Below are 12,915 nucleotides of genomic sequence, written 5' to 3' on the forward strand. Positions count from 1 at the left end.
AAAGTGAGGTGAATGAGCCTTGACCCCTGCCATATAGGATAGCACAGTGTTGTGGGGAGTGTTAGTAAGTAACTGGCTGCCCACAAAAGGTAAAATGAAAGATATTCTGTAACAGAGGTGGAAGCCACTTCTCACCCTGGAAGCCCAGGGTGAGACATGCCTTGGGGGGGCTTCTGGATCCTGTGAGACAACAGCCAGAGGCTATGCACATGGGACTTCTGTAAGGCGGTCCAGTAGGGTGCCGAGCTTCTGCTCTGCACATGGTATTAAGAACTCAGGGACTGGTTGTGCTTCCTTCGGGTTTGGCCTTACTTGCCAGTTCTTAGAAAAACAGGCTGAGACCCAGGGCCTCCACTGAGAACTCAGATGTGTGGTTTGGCTTTCAAGCATGGAAGGATCTTGTTCCATTTTGCTGCTGGCACAATGGCAGGGAAATGCCCACAGACTTCTAATGCTGTGAAGATATTTAGAGGAGGAATGAAATAGAGGTCCTTGAGGTCCTGATAAGAGATCGTGAAGAGGCCCAAGTAGCCTCATGAAGCCGAGGGAAGAAAAGTCCTGCCTGAATGAAAGAGCAACTCTGGAAGCCTTATGCAGGGCCAGCAGATGCCTCCTCCCTTCCCTGCCCAGGCTGGCAAAGCTGCACCTTGGTAGCTAGGATGCGTCAGAGGGTTCCATGAAAAATCTGTATGGAAAACTCTCTGACACTTTTTTTAGTGGATTATACTGCTTTCTCTTTTCTCCAGTGCCTCATTATTCAAGATTATTTGATGTTCTCCAGCTTTTAAAATAATCATTTTCCGCCTACACAGTACATCCTGTAGAGACATTGAGTTTCCAGTGGGAACAGAGGGGAACACTTCATTCTAAAAATGAAGAAAATAAGCCTCTTTTTATTTGGGGTTGGGGGGACAGAGTGGTGGCCAAGCTAAAAAAAGTACAGTGAAAATGTGGTATACAGGCTTATTGCTGTCCCCAGACCCTTCCCTGTGGTCTCCAAACCCTCTTCCCCTACCCCTCTTTATGGTGGTGGTATTTTTAATTACATACATATGTACACACAATGTATTGGTAAATAAAAAATCAAATTTATAGGATATATACATAGGATCCACATGAGAAAAAACATGAACACTTGTTTAAGAGATAGAGCATTGTGGGTTTCATCACCTTTGAAGCTCTTGGGTACTCTTCCCTAACCTGTACCCTTCCTTCTCCCTTAGAGGTAACCACTATCTTAAATTTTGTCATTATTATTTCTTTTCTTTTTAATACATTTTAGCACCCATATTGTAGCCCTAGAAAATGTGTTTAGTTTGCAAGCTTTAAATTTTACATAAAGGAATCATACTGTATGGGCTTTTTTTAATATATATATAGATATATATAGATACATAGATAAATAGATATCACACACATTATTATGTTCCTAGGATCCATCCATCTTACTGTATACAGCTCTGGTTTGCTTTTTCTGTGTAATCAATTCCGTTTGGTGACAGTGACTGCATGTTTGTTCATTCTGCTGTTGAAGGATGTTTGGGCTCATGCTGCCTCATCCCCACCCCCTCATGCCCTGGCCTGCTCCTGGCCCTGAGGGAGTCAGAGAGTCTGGTGTATATTGGGAAGCTTGGCTGTAGGCATATACTCAGGAGAGCTGCTACTGGGTTGGTCATACAATGATAAACTGGTTTTCAAAGGGGTCAGATAAATGTACACACATTGTTGGTCCCACCAACAGGATACAGAAGTTGCATTTGTTCTCCTTCCTCTCTAGAGTTTGATCTTGACAGATTCTTTTTTACCAGTTTAATGTTTGTGACATAGTAACTGATGGTGGTTTTATTTGCTTCTCCCTGGTTACTGTAAATTTAAGGATATTTCTCCTTCTGTTAAGTGTCTCTTCTAGTTTTTTGCCCATTTTTCTGTTGGGTTTTTGGTCTTTTCAAACTGATTTGAGGAGTTCTTTATATATTCTAGATATGTTCCATATTAGTTACATGAAAACATCTTCCCCCAGTTTAGGACTTACCCATTTTCTTCTTTTTTTAAACAAATACTCATTTCATGAACAGAAATTCTTAGATTTAACATAGGCAGATTTTATGAATTGTTCTTTACAGATTGGCTTTTTAAATCTTATTTACGAGATGCTTTCTAATTCTGGCATAATTAAAGGCACATTCTTATATTGTCTCCTAAAATGCTTATATGTAAATCCCTAGTCTTCTTGGAATTCATCTTTGGTGTAGGGTGTTAGATTCATGTAATTTTCATGTGGGTATCAAATAGTTCCATAAAACATTGTTACTGTCAGTTTGTTTGGACGTAGCAAATATTATTAGCTCATAATTCTTTCCTTTAGATCTTTCATGGTCTGCCTGAAGCACATCCTGTAGTGGGGCCTTGGGTGGCCAACTGACTTGTTTTGTCTAATTCATCTTCATTTTGAAAAGTGTTTTTTTGCTGGGTTTAAAATTCCAGATTGACAGTCACTTTTTCTTAACACATTGAAGTTCGTGTTCTATCATTTTTCGCTTCCACTGTTGCTGCTGAAAATTCAGCTGTCAGCTTTATATTTTATTCTTTGTGGGGAATCCCTCTTTTGTCTCAGAGTGCTTTTAAGATCTCTTTAGTGTCATGCAGTATTTCTGTGTGCCAGGTGTGGGTTTTGTTGGGCTTCCTGGAACTGAGGCTTGGTGTCTTCCATCACGTCTCAGATACTATCAGATATTTTTGTCTTCAGAGTCTGTAAATATCATCTCCCCCTGCCCTTTTTCTGTTCTGGAACTTGATTTATATATTTGTTATCCTCCATACTGCATAAGCTGTTTCTGTAGTTTTCCTGTTTCTCTGTCCTGATTTCCTCTCTTTATCTTTTTTTTTTTTTTTTAAGATTTTATTTATTCATTCATGAGAGAAACACACAGAGAAGAAGCAGAGACACAGGCAGAGGGAGAAGCAGGCTCCATGCAGGGATCCTGATGTGGGACTCAATCCCAGGACTCCAGGACCATGCCCTGGGCCAAAGGCAGACACTAAACTGCTGAGCTATCCAGGGATCCGATCCCTCTTTATCTAGATTTTTAATTTCAACTGTTATATTTTTAATTTTTAGAAATTCAGCTTCTTTTGGAGATCTTCATAATTTGTTAGTCTCCTGCTACTTATTCATTGCTTAATCCCTCTTAAGCATACTAAACATGCTTATTTTTCTCTTCCTTGCTGGTATTTCCAGTCTCTGAACCTTTGTAGAGGTTGTGTGGTTTCTTCTGGATTCTAATTCTTCGTGCATTCTTTGTGTGTTTTGTAATTTTTTTACTGCTAGCTCCTGGTATTTTATCTGTGGGGGATAATTTGAAGCCTGGATTGACACTGAATTTCTCCACAGAGAATTTGCATTTCATTCTGTTACGGACCTGGAGGAACAGTCAGTCCTGAATCACAGTAAACTAAAATCTCCCCACGAGGTTTTAGGCAACGCACTTAGCGTGAATCCTGGCTGTGAGGCCTAGCTCATGGTTACAGATTCTCAGGGCTGTGATGTTTTTTATGCTTTACTCCCAGGATCCAGGCTTGAGGTGGGTGGGCAGTTTGGCTCGCTGCCCTGGGGCCTGGGACACAGCAGTAGTTCTTCTTTTTTGCCTGAGGGTAACAGCTGCTGGCATTTCAGCTTCCTGTGCTGGGGAAATGGTCTCCTGTTAGACTCCTCATTTCAAACCTTTTTTGTTTTTCTTTCTCCACACCTCAGAGCCTACAAAAAGTAGTGTTCATGATTCCTGAGGTCCCTCTGGTACCTTTGAGTAAAGCTGGCTGGAGCTTGCAGCACTTTTCTGGCTTCCTGCTTTGCCCTAGGTGGTGATCTTTAAGTAGTCCTTTATCTTTGGGCAGTTTTTTGTGGTATTTTGAAAGATCTGTTATAATTTATTCCTCATTTGTATTTGTTTTCAGCAGGAGGTATATTTCAGGCATGTACATTGTGGCCTGTTTGTTTTCTTGAGCTCTGGGGCTTGGTGTTTTGGGCTGCAGAGAGGTGTTGGTGGGATGCCATGACTTACCTGCTTTTCATTTTCCAGCACTCCGAGAGATGCTGCATAACCACTCCTTTGTGGGCTGCGTGAATCCTCAGTGGGCCCTGGCTCAGCATCAGACCAAGTTATACCTTCTCAACACCACCAAATTGAGGTAAATGAGTGAGTCATGACAGAAGCAGGCCTGCTAGAAGAATGGTTCTCAAAGCACAGGCACCAAAAGCTGGGAACAGCATTATGAGGTGTTTGGAAAGGTCCCAGGCTTTGGGGACAGAGGGTTTCAAATCCAGGCTCAGCCATTTACCATTTATGTCATTATGGACAAGGTACTTTCTTGAACTATGTCTCAGATTTCCCATCTACAAGATTTAGAAATTACTACTTAGCTTGCAGGATTTTGTGAGGGTAGAAAATGACAGGGAAGCCTAATATTTGGTAGGTCCTTGGTCCTTAGTAAACACTGACCACTGTGGTTGAACCAGGTGTTGATGGGCTTAGTGCCAATAGAGAATTCTAGCATCTGCTATGTGCAGCACGGTACTGTGGGATGCAAGAGAAAGAGGACCTAAGGCCCCCTTTCTTCCTTAGGGAATGTAGCCAAGGCTTACTCTCACCTTGAGTAAGGCGAGAGTTACCACATGAGCCAGAAGGGCTGACAACCATGGGAGGGGAGATCTCAGTGGTGCTGTTTGCCCAGCCCATAGCCAGCAACCTTTCTATTGATTGTTTCCAGAGACCTTGGTAGATGAGCTCCTAGTGAGTCTAGAACCTGTATTAAATATGTTCTCAGGGACACCTGGGTGACTCAGTGGTTGAGTATCTGCCTTTGGCTCTCAGGTCATGATCCCAGAGTCCTGGGATCAAGTCCCACATCAGGATCCCTGCATGGAGCCTACTTGTCTGCCTATGTCTCTGCCTCTCTCTGTCTCTCATGAATAAATAAATAAAATCTTAAATCAATCAATCAATCTTTAAAAAAAATGTTCTCAAATAGGTGGCACAGATGGGACATGTATTAGACATCACCTGTCCACTGTGGGACCCTTTCCCATCAGCCCTGTTGTTGCCTCAGTGCTTTCTTGAGCCAGTGAGCAAGGGAGCTGCTTTATGTTGCTTGGGGGTGGCACACAAGATAAAAACCAATTTGATGTCCCTCGCCTAGAAACTGCCCTGGTCCAGAGCTGACTGTTGGCACCCATGCATCTTTGCATATTCAGGACTCACCCTTTTTAGCCCTTTGGTGCAGCTCTGTTCAAGGTCTATCATCTTTGAGAATCCTTTGGCTTATGCACTGGGCTCTCTTATTAATATGTTGGCAATTCAGCTATCTTTGTTCTTTCTTTTCCAGCATATATAAGTACATTTCTAGACTCCAAATCCCATTGTGTTCAGATTATTTCATTTTACAAACAATGCCAGGCCAGTCCCAGAATTTCAGTTTTTAATAAATGTGAGTGATTTCCCAGTGAGAAAGTAAAAGAAACAGATGGAGAACGAAGATCAGAGTGCAGTACCTGGATTCAGCTCTTCCCTTTTCAACCTTATTAACTCTGACCTAGGACAAGTCAGGTACTCACTGGGTATCTCAGTTTCCCCACTATAGTGCCAGTGTAGCAGATGCCTTGTCTACTTCGATTGATACTGAGAACACGTCTTTAAATAGACCACTGTGGTCCATATTGCCTAAAAACTAGAAAGTACCATTTATTTCAGCACTATGTTGTATAAGGAGGTCAGTGTGTTGCATACTTCACAGCTGCTTCTGGAATGTTGCCAGCTAGTGCTTCATCGTACACTTTACACCGGGGTGGTCTAATTCTGCCTTGTGTGTCCTGGTGATTATTTAGTAAGTCTCCTGCCTTCCCTATACACACCATACCATTTTTAATGGTGAATTGTAAAGAAAAAGAAAAAAAAGGTGATTTATAGGATTCTTTGTAAGTGGGGGAAAAGATAAGCAAACAAAACTCTTAAATTTCACCTACGGGGCGTTCAACAGCTTTTAACAGCCAGTGGGTGGGACAGAGCATGGGTGACTTAGAGACTTAGATCTAGTGCTCTGAGCCCTGGCTGGAGGCCGCCAGCTGAAACCCTGGCTGGAGCTTGCTGTGGGGCCCAGTTCCTTAGAGCCTACAGCCTGTCAGGAAGCCTCCACAGCAGGTAGAACCATCCCTTTCTCCCATTCATGTTTCAGGGGTTATTTCTCCTATTTGCAATGACTGCTTGGATCTCAGGCATGGATTGAGCATTTCCTTAAAGTCACTTCATTTTTATTTTTCAGTGAAGAACTGTTCTATCAGATACTCATTTATGATTTTGCCAATTTTGGTGTTCTGAGGCTCTCGGTAAGTGTATTTCCCGCTTCTCACTGCTGAAACTTCCAACGCCTGGTCATTTCTGAAAATAATCACTCAATCCTAATATCTGATTTGTAGTATATTAGATTTTCCTAAAAAAGTTTAGGATAGTTTCTGTATTGCATGATTTGCATTTGGAAGTATCTTTAGTTATAACTCAGATTTATACAAAGCAGAATAGTCTTATGGTAACCAGCTTTTTTTTTTTTTTTTTTTTTAAAGATTTGTTTATTCATGAGAGAGAGGCAGAGACATAGGCAGAGGGAGAAGCAGGCTCCTTGTGGAGAGCCCAATGCAGAACTCAGTCCCAGGACCACAGGATCACGCCCTGAGCCAAAGGCAGTTGCTCAACCACTGAACTACTCAAGGGCCCCTGGTAGCCAGCTTAAACAAATGTGTATTATTATGTAGGTTAATATATATGTACTTAAGAAAACTTGTAAAGTGATAAAAGTAGAAATAAACATCCTCTAAACCCTGTAACCCAAAAACAGCCAACCCCAGCTGATAGTATTAGGGCATTTCTTCCAAGACCTTTTCATGTTTAATTTTAATTTTAAATTAAAATCAGACTGCTTATCTATATAGTTTCATACCATCTTTGTACAGCTAACATACTCTACAAAAAAGACTTCTGGGATTTTTATTGGGATTGTCATGAATCTCCAGATCAATTTGGGGAGGAAATCTTTTGTTAGATTTATCCCTTAGTATCTCACTTTTTTTTTTTTTTTGATGCTATTATGCATGGCATTTTATTTATTTATTAAGATTTTATTTATTCACGAGGAACACAGAGAGGCTGACATAGGTAGAGGGAGGAGCAGGGTCCCTGTGGGGAGCCCGATGTAGGACTTGATCCCCAGACCTGGGATCACACCCTGAGCTGAAGGCAGACACTTAACCACTGAGCCACCCAGGCGTCCCTATACGTGGCATTTTAAAAATTGTCCAGTTGTTTGTTGTTAGTATATAGAAACACAAGTGTTTTTGTATATTAATCTTGTACCTTGCAGCTTTGCCAAACTCACTTAGTAATTCTCATAGCTTTCTTATAGATTCCATCAGTATCTACATAGATGATCATGGTCTCTGTGAATAAAGACAGTTTTATTTTCCCTGTCCAACCTGGATCACTTTTTTTCTCTCTTGCCTGGTTACACTGGCTAGACCAATGTTGAATAGAAGTGGTAAGGGGGCACCTGGGTGGCTCAATGGTTGAGCGTCGGCCTTCAGCTCAGGGTGTGATCCTGGAGTCCTGGGATCGAGTGCCACATTGGGCTGCCCACAGGGAGCCTGCTTCTCCCTCTGCCTCTCTCTGTGTCTCTCATGAATAAATAAGTAAAATCTTTAAAAAAGTGGTAAGGATGGAAATTGTTCTCTTGTTCCTGATCATAGGGGAAAACACATTCAGTCTTTCAAAATTAAGTATGCTTTCTGCCATAGGTAGAGGGGAGATGGCCTTTATGAAGTTGAGGAAGTTCCCTGTTCCTTGTTTGCTTAGAGTTGTTTTTATTTGGGAATGGATATTGGGTTTTTTCAAATGCTTTTTTTGCATCTCTGTTAAGATAATTGCATGGTGTTCTTTTTTAATGTGTCAGTATATTACATTTTCATGTTAAAAACCAATCTTGCATTCCTGGATGAACCCTGCTTGTATGTGATATATCACCCTTTGTATAAATTATTGAAATTGACTTGCTAGAATTTTGTTTACACTTGCTACATTTATGTTTATGAAGGATACTCCTTTTTTTTTCCTTGTAGTCTTTGTCTGGTTTTGGTATTAGTGTAATGCTGGCTTCATAGAATGAGTTGGGAGGTATCCTCTACTCTTCGATCTTCTGAAAGAGTTTGTGTAGAACTAGTGTTTATTTCTTAAATAACACGGTAGAATTCATCAGTGAATGAAGCCATCGGGGCCTGGAGATTTCCTATGAGAAGGTTTTTAATTACAAATTCAGTTTCTTTCACAGATAACTAATTCAGGTTATCTTTTTCCTCTCGACAGAGCTTTGGTTTGGTTTCTTTCAAGGAATTTGTCCATTAAAGTTTTCACATTTATTGGCATGAGGTTGATCATAATATTTTTCATAATTCTTTTAATGTTTAGATTCTCTCTCATTCCTAATATTGGCAATGTTTATCCTCTCTTTTTAACCTAATCAGTCTGGCTAGACGTTTACCAGTTTTATTGATCTCAAAAGAACCGACTTTTGGTTTCATAGATTTTTCTCTGTTGTTTTTCTGTTTTCTATCTCATTGATATTTACTCTGATCTTTATTACTTCCTTTCTATTTATTTGGGGGTAATTACTCTTTTGTTTCAAATTTCTTAAGGTGGAAGCTGAGATCACCTTTTGACATCTTTCTTCTTTTTTTTTTTAATAATAAATTTATTTTTTATTGGTGTTCAGTTTGCCAACATACAGAATAACACCCAGTGCTCATCCTGTCAAGTGCCCCCCCCTCAGTGCCCACCACCCAGTCACCACCAGCCCCAGCCCTCCTCCCCTTCCACCACCCCTAGTTCGTTTCCCAGAGTTAGGAGACTTCATGTTGTCTCCCTTTCTGATATTTCCTACCCATTTCTTCTCCCTTCCCTTCTATTCCCTTTCATTATTATTTATATTCCCCAAATGAATGAGAATATATAATGTTTGTCCTTCTCCGATTGACTTATTTCACTCAGCATAATACCCTCCAGTTCCATCCACGTTGAAGCAAATGGTGGGTATTTGTCGTTTCTAATGGCTGAGTAATATTCCATTGTATACATAGACCACATCTTCTTTATCCATTCATCTTTCGATGGACACCGAGGCTCCTTCCACAGTTTGGCTATTGTGGACATTGCTGCTAGAAACATCGGGGTGCAGGTGTCCCGGCGTTTCATTGCATCTGTATTTTTGGGATAAATCCCCAACAGTGCAATTGCTGGGTCGTAGGGCAGGTCTATTTTTAACTCTTTGAGGAACCTCCACACAGTTTTCCAGAGTGGCTGCACCAGTTCACATTCCCACCAACAGTGTAAGAGGGTTCCCTTTTCTCCGCATCCTCTCCAACATTTGTTGTTTCCTGCCTTGTTAATTTTCCCCATTCTCACTGGTGTGAGGTGGTATTTCATTGTGGTTTTGATTTGTATTTCCCTGATGGCAAGTGATGCAGAGCATTTTCTCATGTGCGTGTTGGTCATATCTATGTCTTCTTCTCTGAGATCTCTCTTCATTTCATGTCTTTTGCCCATTTCATGATTGGATTGTTTGTTTCTTTGCTGTTGAGTTGAATAAGTTCTTTATAGATCTTGGAAACTAGCCCTTTATCTGATAGGTCATTTGCAAATATCTTCTCCCATTCTGTAGGTTGTCTTTTAGTTTTGTTGACTGTATCCTTTGCTGTGCAAAAGCTTCTTATCTTGATGAAGTCCCAATAGTTCATTTTTGCTTTTGTTTCTTTTGCCTTCGTGGATGTATCTTGCAAGAAGTTACTGTGGCTGAGTTCAAAAAGGGCGTTGCCGGTGTTCTCCTCTAGGATTTTGATGGAATCTTGTCTCACATTTAGATCTTTCATCCATTTTGAGTTTGTCTTTGTGTATGGTGCAAGAGAGTGGTCTAGTTTCATTCTTCTGCATGTGGATGTCCAATTTTCCCAGCACCATTTATTGAAGAGACTTTCTTCCAATGGATAGTCTTTCCTCCTTTATTGAATATTAGTTGACCATAAAGTTGAGGGTTCACTTCTGGATTCTCTATTCTGTTCCATTGATCTATGTGTCTGTTTTTGTGCCAGTACCACACTGTCTTGATGACCACAGCTTTATAGTACAACCTGAAATCTGGCATTGTGATGCCCCCAGATATGGTTTTCTTTTTTAAAATTCCCCTGGCTATTCGGGGTCTTTTCTGATTCCACACAAATCTTAAAATAATTTGTTCTCTCTGAAGAAAGTCCATGGTATTTTGATAGGGATTGCATTAAACGTGTAAATTGCCCTGGGTAACATTGACATTTTTACAATATTAATTCTGCCAATCCATGAGCATGGAATATTTTTCCATCTCTTTGTGTCTTCCTCAATTTCTTTCAGAAGTGTTCTATAGTTTTTAGGGTATGGATCCTTTACCTCTTTGGTTAGGTTTATTCCTAGGTATCTTATGCTTTTGGGTGCAATTGCAAATGGGATTGACTCCTTAATTTCTCTTTCTTCAGTCTCATTATTAGTGTATAGAAATGCCACTGACATCTGGTCATTGATTTTGTATCCTGCCACACTGCCGAATTGCTGTATGAGTTCTAGCAATCTTGGGGTGGAGGCTTTTGGGTTTTCTATGGACAGTATCATGTCATTGGCGAAGAGGGAGAGTTTGACTTCTTCTTTGCCAATTTGAATGCCTTTAATGTCTTTTTGTTGTCTGATTGCTGAGGCGAGGACTTCTAGTACTATGTTGAATAGCAGTGGTGAGAGTGGACATCCCTGTCTTGTTCCTGATCTTAGGGAAAAGGCTCCCAGTGCTTCCCCATTGAGAATGATATTTGCTGTGGGCTTTTCTTAGATGGCTTTTAAGATGTTGAGGAATGTTCCCTCTATCCCTACACTCTGAAGAGTTTTGATCAGGAATGGATGCTGTATTTTGTCAAATGCTTTCTCTGCATCTAATGAGAGGATCATATGGTTCTTGGTTTTTCTCTTGCTGATACGATGAATCACATTGATTGTTTTATGAGTGTTGAACCAGCCTTGTGTCCCAGGGATAAATCCTTCTTGGTCATGGTGAATAATTTTCTTAATGTGTTGTTGGATCCTATTGGCTAGTGTCTTGTTGAGAATTTTTGCATCCATGTTCATCAGGGATATTGGTCTGTAATTCTCCTTTTTGGTGGGGTCTTTGTCTGATTTTGGAATTAAGGTGATGCTGGCCTCGTAGAACGAATTTGGAAGTACTCCATCTCTTTCTATCTTTCCAAACAGCTTTAGTAGAATAGGTATGATTTCTTCTTTAAACGTTTGATAGAATTCCCCTGGGAAGCCATCTGGCCCTGGACTCTTGTGTCTTGGAGGTTTTTGATGACTGCTTCAATTTCCTCCCTGGTTATTGGCCTGCTTAGGTTTTCTATTTCTTCCTGTTCTAGTTTTGGTAGTTTGTGGCTTTCCAGGAATGTGTCCATTTCTTCTAGATTGCCTAATTTATTGGCATATAGCTGCTCATAATATGTTTTAAAATCGTTTGTATTTCCTTGGTGTTGGTAGTGATCTCTCCTTTCTCATTCTTGATTTTATTAATTTGTGTCTTCTCTCTCTTCTTTTTAATAAGGCTGGCTAATGGTTTATCTATCTTATTAATTCTTTCAAAGAACCAACTCCTGGTTTTGTTGATTTGTTCCACAGTTCTTCTGGTCTCGATTTCGTTGAGTTCTGCTCGAATCTTAATTAACTCTCTTCTTCTGCTGGGTGAAGGATCTATTTGCTGTTTTTTCTCTAGCTCCTTTAGGTGTAAGGTTAGCTTTTGTATTTGAGTTCTTTCCAGTTTTTGAATGGATGCTTGTATTGCGATGTATTTCCCCCTCAGGACTGCTTTTGCTGCATCCCAAAGATTTTGAACGGTTGTATCTTCATTCTCATTAGTTTCCATGAATCCTTTTAATTCTTCCTTAATTTCCTGGTTGACCCTTTCATCTTTTAGCAGGATGGTCCTTAACCTCCACGTGTTTGAGGTCCTTCCAAACTTCTTGTTGTGATTTAGTTCTAATTTCAAGGCATTATGGTCTGAGAATATGCAGGGGACGATCCCAATCTTTTGGTATCAGTTCAGACCCGATTTGTGACCCAGTATGTGGTCTATTCTGGAGAAAGTTCCATGTGCACTTGAGAAGAATGTGTATTCAGTTGAGTTTGGATGTAAAGTTCTGTAGATATCTGTGAAATCCATCTGGTCCAGTGTATCATTTAAAGCTCTCGTTTCTTTGTAGATGTTGTGTTTAGGAGACCTATCGAGTGTAGAAAGTGGTAGATGGAAGTCACCAAGTGTAAGTGTATTATTATCTAAGTATGTCTTAACTTTGGTTATTAATTGATTGATATATTTGGCAGCTCCCACATTCGGAGCATATATATTGAGGATTGTTAAGTCCTCCTGTTGGAGAGATCCTTTAAGTATGACAAAGTGTCCCTCTTTATCTCTCACTACAGTTTTTGGGGTGAATTTTAGTTTATCTGATATAAGGATGGCTACCCCTGCTTTCTTTTGAGGACCATTTGGATGGTAAATGGTTCTCCAACCTTTTATTTTCAGGCTGTAGGTGTCCTTCTGTCTAACATGAGTCTCTTGTAGACAGCAAATAGATGGGTCCTGCTTTTTTATCCAGTCTGACACCCTGCGCCTTTTGATGGGGTCATTAAGCCCGTTCAGTTCAGAGTTACTATTGAGAGATATGAGTTTAGTGTCATCATATCTATTCAGTCCTTGTTTTTGTGGATTGTTCCACTGACCTTCTTCTTAAAGGGGAATTTTAAGAGGCCCCCTTAAAAT

The 12,915-nt window shown here is 40.4% G+C and overlaps 1 protein-coding gene across 6 annotated transcripts in view; it reads left to right on the top strand.

The window, feature by feature from the left end:
* MLH1 (mutL homolog 1) overlaps positions 1-12,915 on the top strand; it is a 48,439-nt gene that overhangs the window by 29,960 nt on the left and 5,564 nt on the right. For all 6 annotated transcript variants that reach the window (XM_041734271.1, XM_041734275.1, XM_041734273.1 and 3 more), the window contains exons 14-15: positions 4,077-4,185; positions 6,313-6,376. In XM_041734271.1, coding sequence (XP_041590205.1) covers positions 4,077-4,185; positions 6,313-6,376 — 173 coding nt within the window. The remainder of the gene's footprint in view (positions 1-4,076; positions 4,186-6,312; positions 6,377-12,915) is intronic.

Source organism: Vulpes lagopus, chromosome 19 (assembly GCF_018345385.1).
Source record: "Vulpes lagopus strain Blue_001 chromosome 19, ASM1834538v1, whole genome shotgun sequence".
NCBI lineage: Eukaryota > Metazoa > Chordata > Mammalia > Carnivora > Canidae > Vulpes > Vulpes lagopus.